The following is a 23,273-nucleotide window of genomic DNA, read 5'->3' as shown; positions in this document are numbered from 1 at the left end:
TTCAACCGCAGTTCGCAAAAATATTAACAGGTGTCCTACAAAGGTGTAGATCAAATAACAAATACCAAATCGTCGTGAATCAATTTACTTTTTCAAGTTCTGTGTCGTTGTCATTTAACCGATATGTGTTTGTAGTTTGACGTGTCGACAATTATAGATGTTGAAAATAGGTTATAAAATTAACGCTTAGACATACTCGCACATAATATATATCAGTAGTATTGTACAAATAATGTTATGTTGATGTTTTTTATTTTCCAAAGTCATCTGACCACACACAGAAAGTACAAAAAACGTTCACTCTCGGGGCATAGGTTCAAAGAAAATGAAAGGGTAGGCCTACTTATAGTGCGTTATTTCTAACATCTATTTAAAACAAATAAAAATATATATATATATATATTCCACTACGAAGTGCTACGTAACATGATATCACAGGAATGGTAATGGTTGCTGAAATAAATGTAGTATTGAGGTACATTTGTTTTTCCATGTCATTCTTGTGGACAACTTTGAATGTGCCTGCACTGTACATTCTACATGGTCTCAGTAGAATTGATCAAATATTTGTCAAAAGGCAAAAACAAACAATGAATTTAAAGAGTAACAAACTAGGCAAAAAAACGGCCTTTTAAAAAATCCAGAGGAATCAAAACAAGGACAAAATATGCATAGAATACCATTTTTAGATGTACATAAATACTTACAATTTAAATTGTCCAAACTATTCCTATGTGAGATTCAAAAACATATTTCAGGGGTAACGTGGCATCTATATGATGTATTGTCTGTATTGGCAGTTGCCTACCTTTCAGTGGGACTGGTCTAAAGACTATAATTAAGACAAACAAAATCCTAAACTGAATCAGTAGGTTCTAGGTGGTTCCTCTATAGCTATCATAGCAATGGCTTATTTTTGACCACAAACATATTGTGCATATTTAGCATTGTACAATTACACAACAAACTGAAAACGCTAAAACAATGACAATGTTTTGTTAAATGTGAGGAAGAACAATCTCAGGTTCAGGTAGACAATAGAGTAACAAACTGTATTGAACGGATTCCTCCCAGTCAAACAGTCTCTCTTCAGTAATTTGTGCTGCTACGGCAAGCAACATAGACCAAATGCAGATGTCCACCACGTTTACAGCAGTCAGAGCTGTGTAATAAAATGATAAACTTGGCCTTCTTCTGTCCAACTTAAAGCAGTGATCGTTTTCATTGAAAGGTCAAACCAGGTGTTCAGAGGAGCACGCAGACTGCCGACATTCAGACACAAGTCAGTCAGCAGTCAGTCAGTCTGCATTCATGACAAATGATTTATGATGGTTTAATCAAGGTGACACCGACGACGTACGTCAGTCCTCTGAGATGACATCGATGTCCTCGGGGCTACTGCCCTGCTGCGTAGCCACCCTCCAGCGGCTGACGTGCTGGCTTCCTTTCCTCTTCTGCTGCGACTCAGGTGACTCTTCCTCCAGCTTCTGTCTCTTGTGCTTCGTCCTCCTGTTCTGGAACCAAACCTTTACCTGGGAGAGAAAGGAGAGACATCACGTTTAGTCCTGGAAGAAACATTGGTCAAATATACAGTATCAATGTGCTTGCTGTAAAAACTATTACTACTTGTTCTTCCACGTCCATGAAACACCGACAGCTGAAGCAAGCGCACACATTTTCTTCAGTAAATGTACCTTTACTAGTTATAAAAGTGTCTGCATGTATCTCCCCTATGATTTTTAAGCGAAGCTTTTTTCAACGTGTCATAGCAACAATGACAACACAATATTTCACATGGTGTAAAACTGTTATTGCTTCCATATTGTCTCTACAGCACTGCCAAACATTGCCTTTACCTAAGGCTTCACATACTTTCGTTCTTTACAGCTGTTTGCAAATAGCAACATATTTCTATCTAATTTTTCAGGCATTGTCTGGTTGTAATTTTTATATCACATTTACAAGCTTGATTAAATTATTGGTCTAATTCCTTTGAAATTAAAAGTTCAGCACATCGCAATACTGTATTCCCAATGTATAATATATTGCATGAGAGGATTGCGAAAAGCCGAAATTGCTGTTTATCAGCAGCGTGTTTCTGATGTTGATTAGGGAAATGAAGTCATAAATAATCATTGTGAAATCTACTACATAATTTACTGACATCACCTTGCCCATCCCGAAAAGCTACCGTAGGACAAACAACTTGTGGTTAAGAAAGCTGGTTTTGCTATACGTTGGTTGAGGGGGTGTTGTGGAGTTCTGACTACGAGTCCACTCATATCTCCTGTTTCAGCGCTCTGGAATGCAGCCATGCCTTAAAGGCTTTGCATGGTAAATCCGACTTCTGCAGTGGCCATACAGCATTTACTGTGATACGGCCTCTAAAGTCAGGGCATGTATATTTCTTGCACTTCACTGAGCAAAGCTGTTGTGAAGGAAGTTGTCAAGGAAGTGAGTTTATGTTCCTACTGGACCTACCGTCAACCAATCATGTCAATGCGGAGCTATACGGAGCTATACAAAGGAGCACAACGATGCGGTACAGAGTTCGATTTGGCCTCCGCAAGCCTCCAGAGGCGTCACAATTGCGTCACACCCTCCATCCGGAGTCTCCGACCACATTTTCGGATCAAGCACAATATAGCTTTTAGGCCCTAGGGGTTTAGGGTGCGTTCAACATCGTTGAGTCCCCTCACCACACACCTGTGTCTCGGTGAGGCAGAGGCCGCTGGCGAGCTGCTTCCGCTCAGCTCCCACCACATAGTGGTTCTTCTCAAAGGCCCTCTCCAGCCTGAGGAGCTGTGAGGGGGAGAAGGCTGTCCGGATGCGCTTCGGCTTGCGGGAAAAAGGCCCATGAAGGAGCATGTTCTCTGGGCTGCTGTCCTCATCTGGAGAGAGGAGAGGAGGGAGAGAAAGTGGAGGGTTAGACTTAGGGTTGACAGACAGGAATGACACCGTAGCAGCTCTTGTTGTATGTGTAAAGAGACCGCGTAAAGAGAGAAACTATAGTATACTAACTGCTGTATACTAACTATAGTATACTAACTATAGTATACTAACTATAGTATACTAACTGTTGTATACTAACTACTGTATACCAACTGCTGTATACTAACTATAGTATACTAACTACTGTATACCAACTGCTGTGTACTAACTATAGTATACTAACTATAGTATACTAACTGTTGTATACTAACTATAGTATACTAACTATAGTATACTAACTATAGTATACTAACTGTTGTATACTAACTGCTGTATACTAACTATAGTATACTAACTATAGTATACTAACTGTTGTATACTAACTATAGTATAGTAACTATAGTATACTAACTATAGTATACTAACTGTTGTATACTAACTATAGTATACTAACTGTAGTATACTAACTATAGTATACTAACTGCTGTATACTAACTATAGTATACTAACTATAGTATACTAACTGTTGTATACTAACTATAGTATAGTAACTATAGTATACTAACTATAGTATACTAACTGTTGTATACTAACTATAGTATACTAACTGTAGTATACTAACTATAGTATACTAACTGCTGTATACTAACTATAGTATACTAACTGTTGTATACTAACTATAGTATACTAACTGTTGTATACCAACTGCTGTATACTAACTATAGTATACTAACTGTTGTATACTAACTATAGTATAGTAACTATAGTATACTAACTGTTGTATACTAACTGTTGTATACTAACTATAGTATACTAACTGTAGTATACTAACTATAGTATACTAACTGCTGTATACTAACTATAGTATACTAACTGCTGTATACTAACTATAGTATACTAACTGTTGTATACCAACTGCTGTATACTAACTATAGTATACTAACTATAGTATACTAACTGTTGTATACTAACTATAGTATACTAACTATAGTATACTAACTGCTGTATACTAACTGCTGTATACTAACTATAGTATACTAACTATAGTATACTAACTGTTGTATACCAACTGCTGTATACTAACTATAGTATACTAACTGCTGTATACTAACTGCTGTATACTAACTATAGTATACTAACTATAGTATACTAACTGCTGTATACTAACTATAGTATACTAACTGCTGTATACTAACTGCTGTATACTAACTATAGTATACTAACTGTTGTATACTAACTATAGTATACTAACTGCTGTATACTAACTGCTGTATACTAACTATAGTATACTAACTATAGTATACTAACTGCTGTATACTAACTATAGTATACTAACTGCTGTATACTAACTGCTGTATACTAACTATAGTATACTAACTGTTGTATACTAACTATAGTATACTAACTATAGTATACTAACTGTTGTATACTAACTATAGTATACCAACTATAGTATACTAACTATTGTATACTAACTGTTGTATACTAACTATAGTATACTAACTGCTGTACAACTCAGCAAACTGACACTAATGGTTTTTACTAAGTGTTTTTATTTGTCCAATTACACCTCAAAAAGGAGGACAAAGAACTGAATAAGCAGGACATCAGTGTTGCTATGTATTGTATGCTGCTAAGCAGGACATCAGTGTTGATATCTATTGCATGCTGCTCTCTAGGTCAGTATTAGCCATATCAATGTGCCCCGATGGGCATCTTCACTTGACTCATCATTCATGACACTTTCCCATAACGTGAGTAATTGATTAATGTACATGTAAAAGCTACTAATGTTTGGTTGTGACATTATCCCTCCATTTCACAATGCCACCACGCCTCATTCCACATGCTTGTTCTAGTATGTAGACAGATTTATCGTTAAGGGGATGATGTACTGTATGCATTACACATCACGTTTGAATGTCATCACAGTTAGGAAATAGTAGAGATGAATGTCATCACAGTTAGGTAATAGTAGAGATGAATGTCATCACAGTTAGGTAATAGTAGAGATGAATGTCATCACAGTTAGGTAATAGTAGAGATGAATGTCATCACAGTTAGGTAATAGTAGAGATGAATGTCATCACAGTTAGGTAATAGTAGAGATGAATGTCATCACAGTTAGGTAATAGTAGAGATGAATGTCATCACAGTTAGGTAATAGTAGAGATGAATGTCATCACAGTTAGGTAATAGTAGAGTTGAATGTCATCACAGTTAGGAAATAGTAGAGTTGAATGTCATCACAGTTAGGTAATAGTAGAGATGAATGTCATCACAGTTAGGTAATAGTAGAGATGAATGTCATCACAGTTAGGTAATAGTAGAGATGAATGCCATCACAGTTAGGTAATAGTAGAGATGAATGTCATCACAGTTAGGTAATAGTAGAGATGAATGTCATCACAGTTAGGAAATAGTAGAGATGAATGTCATCACAGTTAGGTAATAGTAGAGATGAATGTCATCACAGTTAGGAAATAGTAGAGATGAATGTCATCACAGTTAGGTAATAGTAGAGATGAATGTCATCACAGTTAGGAAATAGTAGAGATGAATGTCATCACAGTTAGGTAATAGTAGAGATGAATGTCATCACAGTTAGGAAATAGTAGAGATGAATGTCATCACAGTTAGGAAATAGTAGAGATGAATGTCATCACAGTTAGGTAATAGTAGAGATGAATGTCATCACAGTTAGGAAATAGTAGAGATGAATGTCATCACAGTTAGGTAATAGTAGAGATGAATGTCATCACAGTTAGGTAATAGTAGAGATGAATGTCATCACAGTTAGGAAATAGTAGAGATGAATGTCATCACAGTTAGGTAATAGTAGAGATGAATGTCATCACAGTTAGGTAATAGTAGAGATGAATGTCATCACAGTTAGGTAATAGTAGAGATGAATGTCATCACAGTTAGGTAATAGTAGAGATGAATGTCATCACAGTTAGGTAATAGTAGAGATGAATGCCATCACAGTTAGGAAATAGTAGAGATGAATGTCATCACAGTTAGGTAATAGTAGAGATGAATGTCATCACAGTTAGGTAATAGTAGAGATGAATAATTGACATGTTGGTTCAGCCACCATGGATGACATCCATCTCCAGGGACTGGGACTTTCAACAACGAGCCTATTGGTTCCACCCACACACACACACACACACACACCACACACACCACACACACACACACACACACACACACACACACACACACACACACACACACACACACACACACACACACACACACACACACACACACACACACACACACACACACACACACACACACACACACACACACACACACACACACACACACAGAGAGAGATAGAAGTACATTTGAAAGAAGAAAAAAAAACTCTGATTTATCAAGGTCATGACCAATGTTCCCTCTAATAATAAAGGTGTCTGCATTCTTCCCAGCTGAAACAGGTCGGTAGAGTTCGTGCACATATTATGACGACATTTTGTTTGTTTTTGTTTGTTTTGGACTTTTTCATTTTTTTCGGTTGTTCGGGAACACACATTTTTTTTCTGGAAGCAAGCCGAAGTTCGGAGCCGAAGTCTACGCCTCTTCGTCGGTGATTGGTCAACACTAAGGTTTCTTCAATAAAGTCTTTGTTGTCATTCAACGAGAGACGACTCATTTTCACGCACATTTTTTCATTGCAAAGTACTGCACCAAACATCTTAGTTAGATGTAAAATTGTGCGACTAAGATCTCTTCGTCAAAAACGTCAAAATTAATTACACATTTCTTGAGTTAACTTAGATTAATTCTGACTATTTTCAGGAAGTGTATACTGGCTATGGCGTCTCAAAAGAGACAAACAGTACCATTGCTGCTTTTTTTCTAATTTTTCAAGCGAAGGTCTTTTAATGGAGTTTGTGAGCACACTCGTTCGGTTCGGCTAGCCAAGTTCAGCTAAACTGAGGCCTTCAGCTGCGCCCGTGCGCACCCTCGGGACTACCGCACAGAGAGACGCACTAGATTGAACTTCACTCAACTTTCTAGAGTTTTCCACCTTAGTTAAACACTATCAGGCACGAGTCAGGCCCCGTACTCTACACAGACCAGACCAGTGCAGCATAACCAATCAGAGCTGCAGTAGGCCTATATGTAAATAGACCATTGCCATATATGGATCTGTGGCATTCACTTTGAACTTGACTGTGTTTACAGGATGAGCGGTCATGAGTAGATGCGCTTGTTTTGAGATCAAAGCGAGAGCTGCATGTTGCCAAATGTGCACATTTGTTCATAACCTTGTTATTTAGTGAGTTATTAGCCCAGTTATATATTATTTGTGGTCAGCAATGGGGGAGTGATTTCTTCCTACAAGAGAAGAAAAGCTGTACATCTTTGAAAAGCGAGTCAGGTAAAGAGCTTTTTTTTTGTCTTTAATTAAGGGGCAATGCTGTATTTTGAGACATGCTTGAATAAGCTAATTAGCCAATAGGCAGAGGGTAGAATAATTTGTCTGATTCTCTGTAATTATGATCTAAGTAGCCAATGGGCAGAGAGTAGAATCATTTGTCTGAATCTCTGTAATTATGGTATGGGAATAATAAAGATTTTTAATTTTGTAAAGTGGTTTCCTGCATCGACACCACAACAACATGTTCAGTCACCTCCTTGTCTGAAGGACAAGTGGATAAACAGGGTAATGTCTATTTATTTATTTTTAATCACGGAATGTAGTCCTATATTGAACAATATACAATTTATCCATTGTTGTCGATGGTCAGCTACTCTGTTAAGCCTACATTATGATCAAATAGCCACAGTAGAATACTTTTTGAAACACTAACTTAAAATGGGTACAGCCTCAGCAAACACGCGCTGGAAGTTGCACAGAATTTTTACACAGTTCAAGTTTGCACTCAGCAAACCTGAAATTTGCTCAAGTGCCTAATTTTTTTTATAAGCCTATGTTTATTGTGAGAGAAATGTATGTTTGCTATTCAGATCAAAGTGTTTCAAAATAAGATACTTTAAATAGGACATTGCATAGGTGTGCCAACGTAACAAAGACATGAATCACATTTTAATAGTACTGTCATTTAAAGTGAGTTATTCCATAAATCTTTGTGAATACTTTTCTTAGGCTAGACTCAATAAAAACCTCTAGAAGTATTTTTTTTATTTAACCAGGGAAGTCAGTTAAGAACAAATTCTTATTTACAATGACAGCCTACACCGGCCAAACCCGGACGACACTGGTGACACTGTGATACAACCTGGATTTGAACCAGGGTGTCTGTAGTGACACCTCTAGCACTGAGATACAGTGCCTTAGACCGCTGCGCCACTTGGGAGCCCCAAGTATACTAAACAAAAATATAAACGTAACATGTAAAGTGTTCCCATGTTTCATGGGCTGAAATTAAAGATCAAAGATACGTTACAAACGCACAAAAGAAGAAAACAATTGTGCACAAATTTGTTTACATCCCTGTTAGTGAGCATTTCCCCTTTGCCAAGATAATCTATTCACCTGACAGGTGTGTCATATCAAGAAGCTGATTAAACAGAATGATCATTGTGCTGGGGACAATAAAAGGACACTTTAAAATGTGCAATTTTGTCATACAACACAATTCCACAGATGTCTCAAGTTTTGAGGGAGCATGCAATTAGCATGCTGACTGCAGGAATGCCCATCAGAGCTGTAACCAGAAAACTGAATGTTAATTTCTCTACCATAAGCTGCCACCAACGTCGTTTTACAAAATTTGGCAGTGCGTCCAACTGGCCTCACAACCGCAGACCATGTGTAACCACGCCAGCCCAGGACCACATCCGGCTTCTTCACCTGCGGGTTCGTCTGAGACCAGCCACCCGGAGGGCTGATGAAACTGTGGGTTTGCACAACCAAAGAATTTCTGCCCAAACTTTCAGAAACCATCTTCATGCTCGTCGTCCTCACCGGGGTCTTGACCTGACTGGAGTTCGGCGTCGTAACCGACGTAAGTGGGCAGATGCTCACCTTCGATGGCCACTGGCACGCTAGAGAAGTGTGCTCTTCACGGACCAATCCCGGTTTCAACTGTACCGGGCAGATGGCAGACAGTGTGGCGTTGTGTGGGCAAGGGGTTTGCTGATGTCAACGTTGTTAACAGAGTACCCCATGGTGGCGGTGGGGTAATGGTATGGGCAGGCATAAGCTACGGACAATGCACACGAGTGCATTTTATTGATGGCAATTTAAATCCATAGAGATACCTTGATGAGATCTTGAGGCCTATTGTCATGCCATTCATCCACCACCATCACCTCATGTTTCAGCTTGATAATGCATGGCCCCATGTCTCAACGATCAGTACATAATTCCTGGAAGCTGAAAATGTCCCAGTTCTTCCATGGCCTGCATACTCACCAGACATGTCACCCATTGAACATGTTTGGGATGCTCTGGATCGACATGTACGACAGCATGTTCCAGTTCCCACCAATATCCAGCAACTTAGCACAGCCATTGAAGTGGGACAACATTGAAGTGGCACAATGAACAGCCTGGTCAACTCTATGCGAAGGAGATGTGTCGTGCTGCATGCATGAAATGGTGGTCACATCAGACACTGACTGGTTTTCTGATCCACGCCCCTACCTTAAGGTATCTGTGACCAACAGATGCGTATACACTACCGTTTCACAACACTAAAAGTTTTAGAACAGCTACTCATTCAAGGGTTTTTCTTTATTTTTTACTATTTTCTACATTGTAGAATAATAGTGAAGACATCAAAACTATGAAATAACACATATGGAATCATATAGTAACCAAAAAGGTGTTAAACAAATCAAAATATATTTTATATTTGAGATTCTTCAAATAGCCACCCTTTGCCTTGATGACAGCTTTGCACACTCTCGGCGTTCTCTCAACCAGCTTCATGAGGTAGTCACCTGGAATGCATTTCAATAAACAGGTGTGCCTTGTTAAAAGTTGTGGAATTTCTTTCCTTCTTAATGCATTTGAGCCAATCAGTTGTGTTGCAACAAGGTAGGGGTGGTATACAGAAGATAGCCCTATTTGGTAAAAGACCATGTCCATATTATGGCAAGAACAGCTCAAATAAGCAAAGAGAATGACAGTTCATAATTACCTTAAGACATGAAGGTCAGACAATACATAATATTTCAAGAACTTTGCAGTCACAAAAACCATCAAGCACTATGATGAAACTGGCTCTAATGAGGACCGCCACAGGAATGGAAGACTCAGAGTTACCTCTGCTGCAGAGGATAAGTTCATTAGAGTTACCAGCCTCAGAAATTGCAGCCCAAATAAATGCTTCACAGAGTTCAAGTAACAGACACATCTCAACATCAACTGTTCAGAGGAGACTCTGTGAATCAGGCCTTCACGGTTGAATTGCTGCAAAGAAACCACTACTAAAGGACACGAATAATAAGAAGAGACTTGCTTGGGCCAAGAAACATGAGCAATGGACATTTGACTGGTGGAAAAATGTCCTTTTGGTGGTCTGGAGTCCAAATTGGAGATTTTTGGATCCAGCCTGTGTCTTTGTGAGACGCGGTGTGGGTGAACGAATGATCTCCGCATGTGTGGTTCCCACCATGAAGCATGGAGGAGGAGGTGTTATGGTGTGGGGTGCTTTGCTGGTGAAACGGTCTGTGATGTATTTAGAATGTAAGGCACACTTAACCACCATGGCTACCACAGCATTCTGCAGCAAAACGCAATCCCATCTGGTTTGGGCTTAGTGGGACTATCATTTGTTTTTCAACAGGACAATGACCCAACAACCCTCCAGGCGGTGTAATGGCTATTTTACCAAGAAGGAGAGTGATGGAGTGATGCATCAGATGACCTGGCCTCCACAATCCCGCGACCTCAACCCAATTGAGATGGTTTGGGATGAGTCGGACCGCAGAGTGAAGGAAAAGCAGCCAATACGTGCTCAGTATATGTGGGAACTCCTTCAAGACTGTTGGAAAAGCATTCCAGGTGAAGCTGGTTGAGAGAATGCCAAGAGTGTGCAAAGCTGTCATCAAGGGAAAAGGTGGCTACTTTGAAGAATCTCAAATATAAAATATATTTTGATTTGTTTAACACTTTTTGGTTACTACATGATTCCATATGTGTTATTTCATAGTTTTGATGTCTTCACTATTATTCTACAATGTAGAAAATAGTAAAAATAAAGGAAAACACTTGAATGAGTAGGTGTTCTAAAACGTTTGACCGGTAGTGTATGTATTCCCAGTCATGTGAAATCCATAGATTAGGTCCTAATGAATTTAATTAAATTGACAGATTTCCTTATATGAACTGTAATTCAGTAAAATCTTTGAAATTGTTGCATGTTGCATTTATAATCGTGTTCAGTGTAGATCATCTAGTTTCAATACTGATTCCCACTTCATTCAGAAGCTATGCGGTATCCTACCACTGTGGATGGCAGGTTCATTCAGAACTAGAGGATTATATTACCACTGTAGATGGCAGGTTCATTCAGAAATAGAGGATTATATTACCACTGTGGATGGCAGGTTCATTCAGGACTAGAGGATTATATTACCACTGTGGATGGCAGGTTCATTCAGAACTAGAGGATTATATTACCACTGTAGATGGCAGGTTCATTCAGAAATAGAGGATTATATTACCACTGTGGGTGGCAGGTTCATTCAGAACTAGAGGAGTATCCTACCACTGTGGATGGCAGGTTCATTCAGGACTAGAGGATTATATTACCACTGTGGATGGCAGGTTCATTCAGAACTAGAGGATTATATTACCACTGTGGATGGCAGGTTCATTCAGAACTAGAGGATTATATTACCACTGTAGATGGCAGGTTCATTCAGAAATAGAGGATTATATTACCACTGTAGATGGCAGGTTCAGTGACTTTTCTCCTCTCTATATTGTGACATTAAGATCGTCTGTATACAGTACCAGTCAAAAGTTTGGACACACCTACTCATTCAAGGGTTTTTCTTTATTTTTTACTATTTTCAACATTGTAGAATAATAGTGAAGACATCAAAACTATGAAATAACACATATGGAATCATGTAGTAACCAGAAAAGTGTTAAACAAATCAAAATATAATATTTAAGATTCTTCAAAAGTAGCCACCCTTTGCCTTAATGACAGCTTTGCACACACTACAATAGTATAGGGATAATGTCATGCTAATATAAACCTAGTTAGAAACTGACCTGATGCTCTCTACTACAGACTGTTAAATGAGTTCAATGAAAGCACTGTCTGTGGAAACAACCGTGTATTTCTTGCCTAGCATAACAAATCACGTCTGCTTATGGTCAATTCTTAATATCTTCTTTGACAGGCCTGGAATAACCAGCTGCACTAGACATTCCGCCTCCCAAGAGTGGTAAAGAGGCCTTTACTGGTTCTAATAGGAAACCTATCAGCTTGCTGCCAGCACTTAGAAAACTGTTGGGAAAAAATTGTGTTTGACCAAATACAATGCTACTTCTCTGTAAACAGATGAACAACAGACTTCCAGCGTGCTTATAGGGAAGGGCACTCAACATGTACTGCACTGACACAAATGACTGATGATTGGTTGAAAGAAATTGATAATAAGAAGATTGTGGGAGCTGTACTGTTAGATTACAGTGCAGCCTTTTATATTATTGACCATAAACTGTTGTTGAGAAAATGTGTGTTATGGCTTTTCAACCTCTGCCATATAGTGGATTCAGAGCTATCTAATAGAACTCAGAGGGTTTTCTTTCATGAAAACTTCCCTAATGTCAAACATGTAAAGTGTGGTGTACCGCAGAGCAGCTCTCTAGGCCCTCTAGTCTTTTATATTTTTAACAATGACCTGCCACTGGCATTAAACAAAACATGTGTGTCCATGTATGCTGATGATTCAACCAATAACGCATCAACAACCACAGCTAATAAAAGTCAAAGAGTTGCATTCAGTTTTAGAATAGGGTGGCCAGTAATAAACTGGTCCTGAACATCTCTAAAACTAAGAGCATTGTATTTGGTATAAATCATTCTAGACCTCAGCCGAATCTGGTAATGAATGGTGTGACTGTTGAATAAGTTGAGGGGACAAAATTACTTGGTGTTACTTTAGATTGTAAACTGTCATGGTCAAAAGATTCAATAGTTGTAAAGATGGGGAGAGGTCTGTCCGTAATAAAGAGATGCTCTGCTTTTTTGACACCACACTCCACAAAGCAAGTCCTGCAGGCTCTAGTTTTATCTTGTCTTGATTATTGTCCAGTCATATGAGCTGCAAAGAAAGACCTAGTTAAGCTGCAGCTGGCCCAGAACAGAGCGGCACATCTTGCTCTTCATTGTAATCAGAGGGCTAATATTAATACTGTGCATGCTAGTCTCTTTTGGCTGAGAGTTGAGGAAACACTGACTTCGTCACTTCTTGTTTTTATAAGAAACATTAACGGGTTGGAAATTCCAAATTGTTTGCATAGTCAACTTACACCCGGCACTGACACACACAGTTATTCCACCAGACATGCCACCAGCGGTGTTTTCATAGTCCCCAAGTCCAGGACAAATTCAAGAAAAGGTAGAGTATTATACAGAGCCATGAGTGCATGGAACTCCCATCTTATATAGCACAAGTGAACAGCAACACCACCTCTCCCCCATGTGACCTACTTGTTGTGTGTATGTACTGACATGTATGTGTAACTGATAGATGCACACACACATTAATGTTTTACATTTATATAACTAGGCAAGTCAGTTAAGAACAAATTCTTATTTACAATGACGGCCTACCGGGGAACAGTGTGTTAACCGCCTTGTTCATGGGCAGAAGGCCAGATTTTTACCTTGTCAGCTCAGGGATTCGATTCAGCAACTGGCCCAACGCTCTAACCACTAGGCTACCTGCCGCCCCAAATGTGTGTCAACTGTAAAGTCTTTTGTCTGTAACGTATTTTTCGTTATGTGTCAGACTCCAGTAAGACTAGCTGTCACCATTGGCGTCGACTCATGAGGATCCTAATAAATCAAATAAAGAAATAATCTTTCTTATTAGCACCTGGTAATAATAGCTAATAGTAGGTTGCCTCAGCTTCTATTCAAAACAATGCTACAACAATGTTTTTCCACATGCACAGATTAATATACACCGAGTGTACAAAACATTAAGAACACCGTCCTATTGAGTTGTACCCCTCCCCATTTTCCCATCAGAACAGCCTCAATTCCTCTGGGCATGGACTCTACAAGGTGTCGAAAGCGTTCCACAGGGATGCTGGCCCATGTTGACTCCAATGCTTCCCACAGTTGTGTCAAATTGGCTGGATGTCCTTTGGGTGGTGAACTATTCTTGATACATACAGGAAACTGTTGAATGTGAAAAACCCAGCAGCGTTGCAGTTCTTCACACAAACCTGTGTGCCTGGCTCCTGCTACCAGACCCCGTTCAAAGACCCTTAAATATTGTGTCTTGCCCATTCACCCTCTGAATGGCACACATACTCAATTGACTCAAGGCTTAAAAATCTTTCTTTAACCTGTCTCCTCCCCTTCATCTACACTGATTGAAGTGGATTTAACAAGTGACATGAATATGGGATCATAGCTTTCATCTGGATTCACCTGGACAGTCTGTGTCTCAGGGGTCTCCAAGAGGTCGATCGCCAGCTACCAGTAGCTACCGCTGAGTAGTTTGCCAAACAATTCTGAAGGTACATGTGATTTTCATGTGTTCCACCGCATACGGTCATTAACAAATCTCACAAGCATCAGACACAGCAAGCTCCAAGCTACTATCTAATCGACGCAAGATTGACATTATCCCACCCCTGGTTAGCTACTATTGGTTTAAAAAGGCAAACCTAACACAATATTTGCCAATTAATTTCCAGCAATATTGCCCCTGCATGTCTGTGTGGTGCATGTGTTTGTTAATCACTCCGTGTGTGGCGATTTGATGTGATAAACGTCTTGTGGGTTGACAGAAATACTTTCCCCCAAACCTTCTCAATTAAATGTTAACTGCAAAGTAGGCTTGCTTACCTGGCAGAAGTATATCATGAGTAAGTATATAATTTGTATCTATTATTTGTTATTTGCTAACTTTGCCACGAGAACCATCGCTAGACCAGCACATTAGATGGCCCAATCCTCACTCGCTAGATGCGCAATTAAAGGGGAATTACACACAAAAAAATCTGAATGTTTTTGTTTTCTTCCAGACCTAAAACAAATGTGATATGATTTCAGCATTGCCATCGACACAGAACGTCCAATTTCATTGTTTCTCTATGAACAATTGTATTTTTGAGAGCGGAAAACTAAACTAAAACCAGGAAAAATACATCTGAGAAAGGTATATTGAATTTGGGAAAATATGAAACAGAATTTGGGAAAAAAATCGCAAATTTTATAAGGCCTCCCTTAGCGTTGTTTGTGAACCATTATTTTACAAGGTATATTGACATAAAATACAGTGCACTACTTTCTCTTGAACACCAAGGGCCCGGGGAAGAGTTGTTTATGAACCATTATATTACCAGCTATATTGACAGAAAACACATCTCTTGTACACCAAGGACCCGGGGAAGAGTTGCAGGGGAGAAGAGAAGAATGGGCCTATTTAATGGCGATTTAAAAAATTTGTAACTTGTGACATATGCTAGAAAAGGTTGGAGACCCCTGCTCTATGTCATGGAAAAAGCAATTCATAATGTTTTGTAAACTCAGTGCCTTCAGAAAGTATTCATACCCCTTGACTTATTCCACATTTTGTTTTACAGCCTGAATTCAAAATGGATACATATATTTTTTTCTCTCACCCATCTACATACAATACCCCATATTGAAAAAGTGAAAACATGTTTTTAGACATTTTTGTAAATGTATTGAAAATGAAATACAGAAATCTTTCATTTACATAAGTATTCACACCCCTGAGTCAATACATGTCAGAATAACATTTGGCAGCGATTACAGCTGTGAGTCTTTCTGGGTAAGTCTCTAAGAGCTTTGCACACCTGGATTGTACAATATTTACATAATATTATTTAAAAAATTCTTCAAGCTCTGTTAAGTTTGTTGTTGATCATTGCTAGACAGCCATTTTCAAGACTTGACATATATTTTTGTCAACACTGTAACTAGGCCACTCAGGAACAGTCAATGTCGTCATGTTAAGTAAGTGCAGTGTATATTTGGCCGTATGTCTTCGGTTATTGTACTGCTGAAATGTGAATTTGTTTCCCAGTGTCTGTTGGAAAGCTGACTGAACTAGGTTTTCCACTAGGATTTTGACTATGCTTAGCTCCATGGTTAGCTCCAAACTCCCTAGTCCTTGCCGATGACAAGCATACCCATAACATGACGCAACCACCACCATGCTTGAACATATGAAGAGTGGTAGTCAGTGATGTGTTGTGTTTGATTTGCCCCAAACATAACGCTTTTTATTCAGGACATTTCTTAGCCAAATGTTTTGCAGTTTTACTTTTGTGCCTTGTTGCAAACAGGATGCATGTTTTGGGCGGCAGGTATCCTAGTGGTTAGAGCGTTGGGCCAGTAACCAAAAGGTTGCTAGATCGAATCCCTGTGCTGACAATGTAAAAATATGTCATTCTGCCCCTGAACAAGGCAGTTAACCCACTGTTCCTAGGCCGTCATTGTAAATAATAAATGTTTAAAAAAATAAGAAGAAGAATTTGAAAATGTGTATTCTGTACAGGCTTCTTTCTCTTCACTCAGTCAATTAGGTTAGTTTTGTGGAGTAACTACGATGTTGTTGATCCACCCTCAGTTTTCTCCTATCACAGCCATTAAACTCCGTAACTGTTTTAAAGTCAACATTGGCCTCATGGACGCCCGTATCTTTGCAGGGTTCTGGTTGTATTGATACACCATCCAAAGTGTAATTAATAACTTCACCATGCTCAAAGGGATATTCAATGTCTGCTTTTTTAAACTTTTTTTTTTACCCATCTACCAATAGGTGCCCTACTTTGCAAGGCATTGGAAAACCTCATTGGTCTTTGTGGTTCAATCAGTATTTGAAATTCACTGCTCGACCGGGGGACCTTATAAATAATTGTATGTGTGGGGTACAGAGATGAGGTAGTCATGCAAAAATCATGTTAAACACTATTATTGCACACAGAGTGAGTCTATGCAACTTATTATGTGACTTGTTAAGCAAATGTTTATTTATGATTGCCATAACAAAGGGGTTGAATATTTATTGACTCAAGACATTTCAGCTTTTCATTTTTAATTCATTTGTAAAAGAATATCTAAAAACATGATTCTACTTTGACATTTTGGGTTATTGTATGGAGGCCAGTGTCACGAAATCTCAACGTAATCCATTTTAAATTCAAGCTGTAACACAACAAAATGTGGAAAAACTCAAGGGGTGTAAATACTTCTGAAAGCACTGTAGCACCCCTTCCTGCTACAATAAATAGGCTATAGCACTAACAATGCCATGGATAACAGTATATTGGGGTCCGCACCAAATACGGTATGCTATCCAGCACTTCAGCTGTGTTAGCTAACTAAAGAATGCTAATTTTCTATCACAGGACTGTCATTAACAACCATCTTCAGCTGGCGTGCTGAAAATGCTTTGAACATCAGAGGACAAAACAATAGAGACACCTCTGAAGAGAGAGAATGTGAGAAGCGCGGCTCTGGTAGAACAGGAGAATGTGAAAAGAGATACACTGCAGCTGCAGGTGATGAAAACTTTAGTCTTAATGCTTCTCAAGGGGCACTGAACACCAACAAGCCACACTGCCACAGAAGTCATAGGATTTCCTGGTTTTAGGGTCCATGCCCTAAAATAAAATAACTAAATAGTATCTCCATTTTATGGTACATTTTTTAAATTTCAGCATTAGGCTGAATTAAATAAATTGAGGAGATGTAATGTAATATATCTCGTGTTAAAGTCTTAATTTTTAACAGCAGTAACTATTGTAGTTTTGACCTAATATAGTAATGCATTGATAAGGAAAGAAACAATATGATTTTCCTTGAGAATTTTCCCTCCTATCACACACTGGTGAACCCCATGCTAGTTCTGGCTGGTGGTTTAGCCACTCAGATAGACAGTCAGACTGGCATCATCTGTCGTATGGCGTTAGCGGCGTCACTTCCACTCACATCCCCCTGGAGAAGACTGAGACTGGGGAGGAACTCACCGGGCTGAACACTAGTCCTGAACTCTAATGCTGGTTCTGCTCAGACCTCCACTCACATCCCCCTGGAGAAGACTGAGACTGGGGAGGAACTCACCGGGCTGAACACTAGTCCTGAACTCTAATGCTGGTTCTGCTCAGACCTCCACTCACATCCCCCTGGAGAAGACTGAGACTGGGGAGGAACTCACCGGGCTGAACACTGAACTCTAATGCTGGTTCTGCTCAGACCTCCACTCAGTAAGAGTGCTGATCTAGGATCAATATAGCCTTATAGATCATAATAAATATAATTATATGGACTCGGGGACCTGATCCTAAATCAACACTCCGACTCCGAGACTCTTTGTGAATACTAACCCTAAACTGTAAGGGTGGCTCAGCCCCAACCACAGAGGGAATACCCTCCAGGCGATGAGCCTTCGACACTCTGGCCTGTAATCAGCGGGTGGGGGAACATGGGGGAACATGCCTCCAACATGACTACCAGGGAGCAGATGGCAGCGCCAGCCAGAGAGCTGTGTTCATCACCAATAACACCAGTCCCCTGGCACCAACAAGAATGGTCTTGTCAGCAGTCAGCTACACACTGGGTAGTGGTGGGGGCCAATCTTTCATTCTAACCCTGGATGGATGAATACAGAGGGAGTCGGATGGCGGTAAATAAGGAAGAGGATGGTCTATTTCCGTTTCTCACTAAATGGACTATAAAGTATACATGTAGAGAGATAATTCATGAATGTGAATAGGAAACTATCAATTCCAGCATAAATTATTCTTTACATACAACATTTTAATCTATTAGGATTTTACATGCATGTAATCATAATGTTTTATCCTCCTCATACAGTCCGTCTTTATCTGAGTGATTGATTGATTGATTGTTCTGTCTGATTATAAACCAAAGACTGAAACAACTAAAAAAAAGAGGAGTATTGTATGAACTATCCAATATGTTTGACAAATAATGTTTACAATGCCCTGTTATCCTATCAGTTAACCTCCGACACGTATCTCCTGACATTCAACACCTCCTAATGAATAAAAATGTGTCAAAGCAAACCTCCAGACCATCAGACCATTGGGAGATGAGATGGGTGAATGAACTGTCTGCCCTCCTTCCTGATGATAACAATCCCATAACAATCTCATACACACTGAAATGCCCCCCAATATAAAAAGCCTCTCTCTCTCTCTCTCTCTCTCTCTCTCTCTCTCTCTCTCTCTCTCTCTCTCTCTCTCTCTCTCTCTCTCTCTCTCTCTCTCTCTCTCTCTCTCTCTCTCTCTCTCTCTCTCTCTCTCTCTCTCTCTCTCTCTCTCTCTCTCTCTCTCAGGAAGTGTGGGGAGTATGAAAGAAAATAAATCTCCCATCCATCCCTAACAGTAAGTGACAGTCATGATGGCTAATCCTCTCCTCTCACTCCTCCGGTCTGTAGTTAGCCTTGTCTAAACACTAGTTTTCATGGTTATTGGACACCATCAGTGAGTGGATCTGCTGTGTCTGTAAACAAAGACACTTTATCTGAGCTCCTGATCTGAGCAACAGTGACAGTAACCTCTGACTCCCACTGATTACCTGACTGAGGTACACCCTGAAGGTTGCCTGGTAAAGAGGTGGAGTGCTGATCTAGGATCAGATTCCCCCCCTTTGTCCTCATGATCTTATTCATTAATGATCTAAAAGGCTAAACTGATCCAAGATCCGCACTACTACTCTGAGACACTGTGAATACGGCCCTGGGCTGACTGGTCAGAGTGTAACATACCTGAGAGCACACCTGATGTGGCTAACCACTGCTGTCCACTGAGTCAACGAGATGAGCGTCGAAAGTTATTGATCTGTCTGGTTTAACAAATTGCTTTGTTTTTTGAGGACCACCCAGCATCAGTTAGTAAGGATGTTCACCATTCCACCCAGCATCAGTTAGTAAGGATGTTCACCATTCCACCCAGCATCAGTTAGTAAGGATGTTCACCATTCCACCCAGCATCAGTTAGTAAGGATGTTCACCATGTATTGCATGTATGCACTGCACATAGCTTGAGTAAGAAGATTTAAAGTTTTGGTCACTGAATGCTGAGATTTTCCAATATTCATTTTCTCTCATGGATTTATTTGGTTCCTAAAGACTTTTGTATCTGGTCCATTGTCTTATCAGAAATATGCAGCCCTTAAATCTAAAGTTGAACACTTAAATAAAGTTGAACAATTAAATAATATTGTTATTATTTGTATATTGTTTATTATTTCTGTTATTATTTGTTATAATACTATAATATTATTAGAAATTAATAATATTACATTATTCCTGTCTTTTGTTACTTTTAATCCAAATAACTTTGAACATTAAATTGTCTAATTAAATATTAGTTAATTATATCTAAATATTTGAGAAACAAAAATCCTTATAATCTGTGGTGTAAAGTACTTTTGTAAAAAATACTTTAAAGTACTACTTATGTCGTTTTTTGGGGTTATTTGTACTTTACTTTACATTTTTTTTACAACTTTTACTTTTACTCCACTACATTCTTAAAGAAAATAATGTACTTTTTACTCCATACATTTTCTGACACCTAAAAGTACTCGTTACATTTCGAATGCTTAGCAGGCCAGGAAAATTGTCAAATTCACGTACTTCTCAAGAGAACATCCCTGGTCATCCCTACTGCCTCTGATCTGGCGGACTCACTAAACACAATGGTTCGTTTCTAAATGATGTCTGAGTGTTGAAGTGTGCCCCTGGCTATACGTCAATTAAAAAATCAAGAAAATCGTGCCGTCCAGTTTGCTTAATATGAGGAATGTGAAATCATTTATATTTCTGCTTTTGATATTTAAGTATATTTTAGCAATTACATGTACTTTTAATACTTAAGTATATTTAAAAACAAATACTTTTAGACTTTTATTCAAGCCGTATTTTACTTTTACTGGGTGATTCACTTCTATTTTAGTCATTTTCTGTTAAGATGTCTTTACTTTTACTCAAGTAGGATACTTGGGTACTTTTTGCACCACTACTTATAATTAACTTCCTGAATGATGCAAAAACTAAAACGAATGTTTAGGCAAAAGTGAAAGAAATCTGGATTATAGGCCTATTTTATTTCAATAATTGCATACAACTTACACATTTAAATTCATTTACCCTAGTATTATTTATTATTATTCAACATATTAGACTATTGATCTCCTAACAACTTTATCGGAACATACATTATAAGAAAGTGCAATGGCTTCGATGTGTAAATTAATAAAAATAAACAATATAGTCTACTTTCATTGAATTAAAACATACATTAATGTTTGTTTTTTAAAATCACTACTGAAAATGGACGAAAAGTATGCATTTATGTTTTTTACAGGCTTTTTAAGCTACCGGCGGGTTCAAAGCCTGGGTGCGATGTTTTATGCTTATTTTAATGCATCCAATCTCAGAAAATGTACCAATAATGAATAGACCTATAACTTAAGGAGTAAAATAACTATAGTTGGATGTTGAAACGTTGTCCTCTGCAAACAGTAGTTTCAATAATTTGCATTGATCCTGTTTTTGTTGCTTTGTTTACGACCCTTTTAGACCTTTTTTGTTTCCTGAATAAATGACCATCCCTACCAACATGTTGCATGTTCAGGGATCATAAGGACATTTCTTCCATCACGGAACTATAGAGTGAGTTCTTAATTCTAATGCTTACAGTCATTGTAATTTAGCTCGTGCGTAATATGTCCCCATACGTGTGCAATAACAAAGATATGGCCAAACATATGATATTATTTAAAATAACTTAGCAATATTCGTTAAATTAAAGTACTTGTTCGCTTACCTTGGAACCTGTGTCCGAGATATCTGTTTCGAAGAACCCACGGGTAGAAATTCAACGTGTCTCTCTGATGCGGGTTGAAGAAAGGCTGAGATGGAAGCTGGAGGGGATGCAGGGGCAGACCGGAGTTCCCTGTGTGTGTGCCCGGGTCAGGGAACATCATGTCTGGACTGCTGTATAAAGTCCTGCCGGAGTTCTGGAAACAACTCCCAAAGGGCGCCGGGTGAATTGATTCCGTGAACCTCAGCGCTGTGGGTCTGATCGGTTCGTCCCCGTTAGTCGAAGAGTTCACGTCTTTCCCAACCAGGGATTCGATGGTGAAACATTTCTTACTATGTTGGTACATGATCAAATAGGTTGTAGTTTATATATTTCTAATAATATATTCAATAACACAGTTATAAAACAGGTAATGCAGAAGAAAACCTCACAACAGTAGCAGTAGAACAGTTCCCGGGAAATCCATAACTCGCAGTCCCTTGCGCGTGCAAACCTTGTTGCCAATATCAGTGGACCTCTGGAAGCGGGTTGCCTGTAGAGCCGGTTCAGTTGTCTCCGTCACTTGTCTTCAATAGGATATCGTCCGGTTTTCTCTGCTCTAACAATATGCCAAAAATCAAGTTTCGGTTCTAGTTACCACTGCAACGTCAGATCTATTAGTCTGTGATTACTTTAGGTTTATGACAGCCTGGCTCTTGTCTCAGTCTCATCACTCCTGGAAACCATTTTTGGACTGTGCTGTATTAGGAGCCAGGATCAGTAGGCTAAGCCTTTGAGAAAGAGCCTGTCACTCGTCAGACTCAATACCTGGTCTCTACTGTCGGTGACAGAGGTGTGGTGGGCATGCGCAGATAGGACCGTGTAGCCTAGCGGATGACAGCCATTTTGTTAGTCTGAATGAGTGACTTATGCTCTATTGAATTGACTTGTGACTAATAATAGCCCATCCATATACGTTTATTTAAATGTTGCAAAGTGATATCATATTAAATCAGAAGCACCATAATATGAGATGTTCTTGTTAATGATTGACTAATTATAACTTACTCATAATAAGTGTATTATTCCCTATGTCCCGTCCCCCAAATGGTCCCTAAAATCTAGGAAATTAGCCTTGTAATAGAAAACCATAAAAAAGGTTCTCACACAAATGAGTTATTCTGCTTTTTCCTATTTTATAGCCCATATCTATTTCCTATCTTATAGCCCATATCTATTTCCTATCTTATAGCCCATATCTATTTCCTATCTTATAGCCCATATCTATTTCCTATCTTATAGCCCATATCTATTTCCTATTGTATAGCCCATATCTATTTCCTATTGTATA

At 38.9% G+C, this 23,273-nt stretch overlaps 1 protein-coding gene across 1 annotated transcript; it reads right to left on the bottom strand.

Annotated features, from left to right (window-relative positions):
• Positions 1-235: 235 nt before the first annotated feature.
• On the bottom strand, positions 236-22,714 carry LOC139574792 (homeobox protein EMX1-like). The gene is made up of 3 exons (XM_071399675.1): positions 21,947-22,714; positions 2,707-2,891; positions 236-1,532 (listed from the first exon to the last, which is right to left on the bottom strand). The coding sequence occupies exons 1-3, from the start codon at positions 22,287-22,289 to the stop codon at positions 1,362-1,364; spliced, it is 699 nt and encodes a 232-aa protein (XP_071255776.1). The 5' UTR covers positions 22,290-22,714; the 3' UTR covers positions 236-1,361.
• Between the last annotated feature and the right edge of the window lie 559 nt (positions 22,715-23,273).

The sequence above is a fragment of the Salvelinus alpinus genome, chromosome 4 (assembly GCF_045679555.1).
Source record: "Salvelinus alpinus chromosome 4, SLU_Salpinus.1, whole genome shotgun sequence".
Taxonomy (NCBI): Eukaryota; Metazoa; Chordata; class Actinopteri; order Salmoniformes; family Salmonidae; genus Salvelinus; species Salvelinus alpinus.
This window is presented reverse-complemented; position numbering and strand designations above follow the sequence as displayed.